Raw genomic sequence first — 8,951 nt, forward strand, 5'->3', positions numbered from 1 at the left:
TTTGCTAAGGACAATGGTTCAACTTATGCAATGTATATTTCTAGTGACAGCCCATGCTCTATTATTGAAATACCTGGAGCTAAAGAGGTCAGTATATCCCTGATAATTTGATGGTTAAAGACTGGTCACTATTTTGACTCTTTAACAATGACTATGATCTATAGCATTTGGTGGGTTCTTGGTTACAAACTAATTGCCACCATAACATGAATTCTTATGGCAGGTGCTACAACTTAAATTATACTTCATATCTGAATAGCATTTTACTTCCTGAAAATCTTGTCGTTTGGGTGATGGGCATTATTTACTTTAACCTAAATCATGAATCTATCCACTTGCACTGTGGTATATCTGGGAAGAGTTTGATTGCTCATTTCCTTACAATACTATTGCGACCCTAACCCTATTAAGATAAACTTCTCTATAAGCACTTATAGAAGAAGAAAATAAAAAGGAAAATGAATCAAGCTTTTTCCATAAGTTAAAATTTAACTTAAGCATCTTAACTTTTGGAGGAGTTAGATGAGATAATTTGTATAATAGAACATGTCAAACTCATGAATTATTTTAGTTGCACTATTGACTAATTTATTCAAACTATATTTGAGTGTGCTATTTTGCCTGCTACTGAATATTTTGGTAGCAGTAAATGTGTATCTGCTTTTGCAAGTGATTTCTATTTTTTTTCACAATACATGCTAGATATTTTGGATGATTAGTCTTTTTGGTATTTTTCCTGCTACTGAATATTTTGGTAGCAGTAAATGTCTTGCATGCAATTTAAGTTCAGATCTTAAAGTGTGTTGCATGCAATTTAAGTTCAGCAATGGTGCACATCTTTTGTATGTTGCTAGTAGGCAACTTTGAGTGAAGCTATATATTTGGCATTTTTTACTTGACAAGTTTTTTAGTTTAGCTTCATGCTTTGTCAACATTGGAAGAGGCCAAATTTACTCCGCAACATGCTTTCTTTCTTTGTCATTTTCAGATGGCTATTGGGAACCTATACATGTTGATTGAGATGGCAGTGCAAGGGGAGGAACGTGGATTTTCACAAGCCTTGTTTTCTGCCAAAGACAAGATTAATATCATTGTGACTCTGCTATTCCTTGTTTTTATCTTGAGGGTTATTACTTAGTTGGAATTGAGCTGCATCCAAAGTGTATATATCTGGTACCCCTTTCTTGAAAGCTGAGATTTTTTTCTTCTTTTGAAAGTCTCTAAATTTATTCTTTTCATTTTCATTAAATGATATGTCCTCCTTCTTTGTCCGAGCACACTAGTAAAATTTTGTTTGATAAATCTTATATCAATAACAAGTTTTGATCAGCATTAAAAACACGCACGTGCGCTCTGAATTACTGTAATATGTCAAAGAAAATAAAAGCTCCAATAAAAAAACATTTCTTCGACGATTCTGTTCACAACCGTCTTAGAATTCAATGTATTCTAAGACAATCACGTGATCAGGACCGTCGTAGACTGCGTTGCATTCTACAACGGTCTTAGCCACGTGACCGTCTTAGAATGCATTTAATTCTAAGATGGTCACGTGGACAGACCCGTCTTAGAATGCAACACAGATTATGACGGTCTTGTCCACGTGACCGTCTTAGAATTCAATGCATTATAAGACGGTCCTATGCAACCGTCGTTGATAACGTTACAACTTTTGACGATGACGATTATTAATCGGCGCAGTATGCCTCAATTAACCGATGTAGAATGCGTCTTCTGTAGTAGTGATTGTCACTAGTTTACACATACGGGAACCAAAATGGTTATTTATCCAATATTTTCACGCAAAAATATTACAAAATTTTATAAAATACATAATGTCATGATATAAAACTAAATATTCCAAAACATTAAATAAAAAACTAAATATAAAAGAATCCAAAATACTTAAGTTTTTACAAGTTACCGTTGTCATTTACGTGCATTTTCATACTTTGAAAATGTTCTATATTTTTTCTATGTTAGTGCTAAAAAATATTAAAAGGATAAAGTAGTAAAATTAGTACTGATTTATTTTATTTTATATTATATTTTTTATTCATTTCTAAAAAATATCTTGTGGGAGCAATACCTAGTTTTCTATAGGAGCAAAAATAAAATTTATTACACATAGATAAAAATAAATTCTCCCTTCACATAAATCCGTCATTGATCATAACATTGATGCAGAGTATTCATCAGTTGCATTAATAACTAACTTTTGTTAGAAAATTTGACTAATTACTACCTTTAGTTGGTCTAAATGTACTCTCAATTATGTTTTTTTATTCACAAGGTTTGAACACCTCAATATCTTACTTAAGAAAATTGAGTTTACTTGTAGCAAGGACATGTTAGTTAACCACTTGAGACTTTTTCTAACACACTCTCTTTGAGTGTATTCTACTTAGGTTTTTGTGGGGCCGAGCCTGCCGATTTATTATATATCTTCATTTAAATTGTGAAAAAGATACTACTATTAACTTGCCCTAACTCTATAGCAACACTTTTGTGTAGAAAATCAATTGTAGCAACCGAGGGGAAGAGTAATTTCAACATTGCACCCATTGTATATATAGAAAATTTCTAGCTAGTGCTTTTCAAAAGTTTTAAAACAGGGTCTCCAACAGATACATAGGATACAAAAGAAAAAGTTGTATACGACCGAAATCATTATTTATGTTAATTTCTATGCGACCAACACATAAAATAGTATGACCAAATATGTGTTATTATGGAGAAGCGTGGTTAATGCGATTTGACTTGAGCAGCTTGATAACCGACATCACTGAAATAATGAGGAGGAGAATGAAGCCAACGAAAGAGACAATAAGGGCAGCACCACCTCGGTTGCAATAGGTTTCAAACTTGTCACAGATCTTATCCCACCTTGCGTGTGAATTACCATTCTTTCCCAATTCAGACATGAATGTTGCTGCACCATCCCCAGCTGAAGCCAGAGCCATAGTCATCTTCATCCAAAATTAATTATAAGCAAGCAGTTTTCATACAGTAGCTAGCTAGTAATTTAAATTTAAATTAAAAACATTTGACGATAAATAATAATAATAGTAATAATAGAATTTAATGGTCATGTATACAGTATAAAACATGTTTACATGTTGTTCAATTATAAATCTATGACTTTTAAAGTGAACCAATGCAAAATATTTTACTCTTTATGTATATAACCTTAATTTTTTTTCATAATAATATTTATAAATATTCAATTTATCTTAAATATAAGATGTATGCATAATGGTAAAGATGATATCATATAATATTTAATATTTAATATTTTCTTTACCAAAGAAAAAAAAAAGTTTATTAAGTATAACAGTTGTCTATACCAAGTAATTTAAAATTATATCAAATTTTATAGCCCTGATTTACTTAACAGAACTCATGATGAAAAATGTGTATATAAAAAGTTATTAAATAAAGTAATAAATTAGATAAAAATTAGTATTAAAATAAGTAGATTATTTTCATCAATAATAATAATATCATTCAGTACCATATCTAATATTGCAATTAGTGCAAGCCGGAGTCCTTTGTAATCATATCGGGGTCCTAATACTTCCATTACTATCATCACCAAGTTATGCAGACTGGCATTTCCATTGGCTATCACAAAGAACCTACATATCATCCCACCAAGTATATATGCATGTCAGGATATGCGTAACATTTCAGTTAAAGCTAATTAAATTTCAGGTAAAAACAAAAGGAAATTAAAATACAATCATACATATGTATATAATAATTGAAAACATACACAAAAGCTGGAGTTTGGTTAAACTTTGCAGCAAGAGTGGCTGTTATTGGAGTGCTACCGACGGTGGCAACTACGAAGCTTTTGGTTTGTTTGTTAAAAGTCATCACAAGTGTGGCAGAAGCAGTGGCAAAAAATGCAACCATTCTGAGGGACAAAAGAACCCAATCCTTCTTTGGCTTATGTGTCTCTTGAGGAACTGCATTCAAACCTATCTCCACTTTCTCTCCATTTTCTGAGGCCATTGTGCAATTAATAATAAGCACTAATTAATTGCCAACGTGAGAAAATGATTGGCGGTGGTGATGTGCAGATTATTAGGGGGAGTAATGGGTTATTATATATAGATAGGGATAGTGAAATTGGTCAACCATATCATTTGGTAAGTCTAAGAAGCCAAGTGAGGGTTCTTTCTCAGAATTTCTTTGGGTGGTATAACCAACAGAAAACTTCAGGTGGTTGTTGGTTGGTGAAGAAATACGAGAGATTAATTGCGCCAAAATAGTCCATTTAACTTTCACCTTTTAGTTTTTGGGGACTTAGCTTAATTTAATAAAATCTAATATATTATTTTTAAAAATAAAAATAAGTGTTTTTAAAAAATACTGCACAGTGTACACGTTCAAAAATATGAAGGAAGTTTAAATTTAAATATTGTTTAAGAAATCCAACTCGTAGGTGTAATGATGGTTGGCATAATTAATTACTAGGATTTAAAAGGTCATATTTTCATTATTTTGTTCTTTTTTATTCCAGGATTAGTGAATTTTAAATAAAGAGATTTTACCTTCCTAAACTTCCTAATCACCAAAACATAAGAATTAATTAATGGATCATTATCTCATTCTCTTAAACTTTCCATGATCCTCTTCTACTTTACATAAGAATTAATGGACCATCAACCTCGGTGAGAGTCACAGTATAATTTACATATTGCCTATTAACAAGAGAAATTTGAGAATCAAATTAATCCAAGTCGCAGCTAATGTGAGCAGAAAGTTTTATTAAATTTGTCAACTCTTATCAAATTTTATTAATTCAACATTTGAATTTAAAATTCTTATAAAGTATATTAAATCTACAAATTTTCTTTTAGTTAAAAATACATTAATATTTCATCATCCCATTTTATTTTATTGTGCATTATACTTTATCTACACTGGCAAAATTATAACTAGAAAGAGGACTAATCAAAATAAGTTGTGAGAAAAAAATAATAAGTTATGAGAAAAATAAATATGTGAGACATGTATCAAGGGAAAGGGAAATGAAAAGCAAATCAAATCTAGTTTTCTCTCTTAAAAGCATATTCCGTTCGGTCTCAAATATACGGAAAAAAAATTGATTTATGATAATTAATGTATCATATTTAATTACACCAATTTCAATTAAAAATATTTTTTAAATTTATCTTTTATTAGAACTTGGTATCAAAAATAAAAAAAAAAGTCATTATATTATTGAAACTATATAACACCTCATTTAAATGAATGATATTTTAAAAATAATAACATTTAATAAGTTAAGTTATTTAAAATTTTCTTATATTTAAGACCAAGAAAATGATATTTTTTTCTTATATTTTAGACCGTAGAAAGTATTATTTACAAGATCTTTAGAACTTCTACACATAGATCTCTTTCATCCAGCCAAGACACTTAGGTAGTGTTTGGAAGAGGTCAATAAAAAGGGATAAAAGTGTGAGGAATTAAAAGAAATAAAAAAAAAAGATGAAATAGAGATCAAAGTGGAGTTGTTTGGTATGAATGAAAGAGATGTGAAAGATTTGAATTAAAGTGATTAGATGAATAATAAAAGAAAAAAACTAAAAATAAATCATTATAAAATCCCAATTTTATCTCCAGCGGAAAAAAAATATTGGCCCATGAAAATTAAATGCACTCCTTACATTTTATATTACAATGCCAATTATATTATTTTTAAAAAATTATGTAACTTGTTTTCAAACTAATATAATTAAACATAAATTAGAAAATTCATATAAAATTATTTAGTCAAGGGAGTCTAACTTAGTTGGTTGAGCAGAGTGTGTGAGTTATTATAAATTTCCTAACACGGTCTTCAATTCCTATGAATAAAAAAATATAAAATTATTTAATAAACATATCTCGTATATAATTGGCGACAGACGGTTACAATTAATTGCAATGTATTGTAAACCTTAGAAATAATAAGAAGCCAAATTAGTGTATTCTAACTATCCCGTTTGACTTTTACATATGACCTTGTCCCATTTAACTTTTGCAGATGACCTTGTCCTTTTTGCAGAAACATCCTTGGACCAAGTGGAGAATATATCAGCTTGCCTTGACATCTTTAGTGATAGCTCTGGAGAAAAGGTGAGTAGTGAGAAGACCAAAGTTTTTTTTTGTAACATAATGTCAGTTGGGGGGTGAAATAGTATATTAGTCAGGCTATAGGATTCCAATGTACAGATGATCTAGGGAAGTATTTAGGAATTAAGTTGCATCATAAGAGAGTCACTATTAGAAAATACAGTTTCAACATCGATTATTTACGGCATTCTACATCGGTTTTAAAACCGATGTTGAATGTATTATTGTTAACATCGGTTTTGAAAAAGCACAACAATGGTTGAGTGCTTGGAAAGCTAGAACACTATCATTTGTGGGTAAAGTAACTCTTACTAAATCTATTCTTAGTGCCTTGCTTATGTACACCATGCAGTCAAAATCCATGCCTAGGGCAGTTTGTGACAAGTTGGACCAAACTTGTTGGAATTTCATATTGGGGGATACTGAATCCACGAAGAAGGTGCATTGGGTGGCACGAAAGGACCTATGTAAGCCCAAAGAGAAGGGGGAGTATTGGACTGCGTTTGGCGAGGCATGTTAATGATTCCTTTATGATGAAGGTGGCTTGGGAATTGTGTATGAAACCTAGTCATATGTGGGTAAGAGTTGTGAGAGCCAAGTATGCTTATGGAGAGGATCATTGGTGTTGAATAATGTGCAGTAGTATTAATGTTAGTCTTTGAAATTATGTTCATGTACTTAGAGAATTACATGTATCTAGAAAATATGTACCTAGGTAATGAGAATTCATGAACTAGTGAATTAATGTTCTAATGTTCCATTGCTCACTATAAATATGTGAACTCACTAGTTGCATCATCAACTCAAGTTAAGCCAAAGTTGAAATAAAATCAGAGAATTATTCAGCCCCAAATAATCTTCCTCTCATTCTATTTTCTTTGAGTTTTCACCTCTAGAATACCACCAACAGAGTGATATCAAAGTTGCAGATCCTTGCAGTGAAAAAATAAAATAAAATAATAAAAGAGAATAGATGAGAAGGAGGAGATTGAAAGTGAAGAGCCATGGCTTCCTCAAGAAATGTTTGTACAAGCATCAGTTCAATCTACGACAATGTCCAAGTTCCTTTATTTGAGGGAGAAAATTATGATTTCTGGGCAGTAAAAATGAAGACTTTGTTCACTTCTCTGGATGTCTTGAAGATTGTCAAAGAAGGGTATGAAGAACTAGCAGCCACAACAAAAGCTACAACCACACAATGTGAAGAATTGAAGAAAAAAAAAATCACAAATGCTGGAGTTCTAGGCATGATTCAAAGAGGAGTCTCAACAGCCACATTTCCAAGAATTATGAGAGTAAAAACAACAAAGCAAGCATGGGAAACTTTGCAGCAAGAGTTCGAAGCAAATTCAAAGGTGAGAACGGTTAAACTCCAATCTTTAAAGAGAGATTTTGAGAAGAAAAAAAGTGAAAGAAAATGAAAGTTTGAATGAGTATTTTAATAGACTCTCTGAATTGGTGAATCAAATGAAGTCTCATAAAGATACAATAGATGATCGCAAAATTATTTATAAAATTCTAATTAGCTTCACTAAAAAATTTGATCCAATGATGGTTGTTATAGAAGAAACCAAAGACTTATCAACTATGTTTGTTCAAGGGTTGATGGGGTCACTTAGATCCTATGAGCAAAGGTTGTTACGACGCATTAAAAAGTCAATTGAAAGTGCGTTTCAATCCAAACTCACTATTCAACCATAAATAAAAGTGGTGGAGGCTGAGGAAGAAGTAGAAACTCTTGTGCAAGAGGAAGAGGCACCTATAGAGGACGAGGAAGTGATGGAGGATCAAATAAATGGTTTGAAATATACATAAGGAGCTCTCATGAAGAGAAAGATTGTTGGAACAAAGACAAGCCACAATGTCACAATTGCAAAAAGTTTGGGCACATGCAAAAAGATTGTCGTTTTGGCAACCAGCGGCACATTTCATTTGCAAAAGCACAAAATAGTGAAGGTGGCCTATTCTTTGCTTGTCAAAAAGCAACTAAAGAATATAAAAATGTGTGGTATCTGGACAACAATTGCAACAACCATATGATGGGAGATAAAGATGCTTTCATTGACATGGAATCTTCATTTGGCTCAAAGGTCAAATTAGGCAATGGAGAATAAGTTGAAGTTGAAGGCAAAGGCAGCATTGGAGTTGCAACGAAGCAAGGAGGTAAAGTTATTTGTAATACTCTTTATGTACCTAAATTAGATGAAAATTTGTTAAGCATTGGACAACTTTTAGAGCATGGTTATTCTCTTCAATTTGAAAATTGGGAGTGCAAAATTTTTTATTTAAAAGGAAAAGTTGTTGTTGTTGTAAAAATGACAAAAAATAGAAGTTTTCCACTTTCTCTTAATTATGACAAAAAATCTTAGTTTGATGGCTAAAGAAGAAGGTGACTCTTGTCTTTGGCACAAGAGACTTGGACACTTAAACTGCAACAATCTCACGTTGCTTTCTCAAAAAAATATGGTGTACGGGTTGCCAACAATTGAGAAGAAAAATGGAGTTTATGAAGGATGTATGCTTGGAAAACACCACTGCCAACCATTTCCAAAGGAAGGAGCAAGGAGAGCCAAAGAAGTACTAAAATTGGTGCACACAGACATATATGGTCCCATGAGTACCTTGTCCCATGCTTAAAACAAGTACTTTTATTTTATTCATTGATGACTTGACTAGCATGATATGGGTCTATTTCATGAGACAAAAATCTGAAGTATTTGTTATATTTAAAAAATTTAAAGCTTTTGTTGAGAAAGAAAGTGGCAGGCCTATAAAAGTCTTGAGAAGTGATAGAGGAAGGGAATACACCTCCAATGAATTAG

The 8,951-nt window shown here is 31.8% G+C and overlaps 1 protein-coding gene across 1 annotated transcript; it reads right to left on the reverse strand.

Moving 5' to 3' along the window:
- Nucleotides 1-2,538: 2,538 nt before the first annotated feature.
- LOC114387482 (CASP-like protein 1B1) lies at nt 2,539-4,078 on the reverse strand. Its single transcript, XM_028347673.1, has 3 exons — nt 3,776-4,078; nt 3,515-3,638; nt 2,539-2,969 (listed from the first exon to the last, which is right to left on the reverse strand). The coding sequence occupies exons 1-3, from the start codon at nt 4,015-4,017 to the stop codon at nt 2,730-2,732; spliced, it is 606 nt and encodes a 201-aa protein (XP_028203474.1). The 5' UTR covers nt 4,018-4,078; the 3' UTR covers nt 2,539-2,729.
- Nucleotides 4,079-8,951: the final 4,873 nt, after the last annotated feature.

This window comes from Glycine soja, chromosome 15, assembly GCF_004193775.1.
Source record: "Glycine soja cultivar W05 chromosome 15, ASM419377v2, whole genome shotgun sequence".
Taxonomy (NCBI): domain Eukaryota; kingdom Viridiplantae; phylum Streptophyta; class Magnoliopsida; order Fabales; family Fabaceae; genus Glycine; species Glycine soja.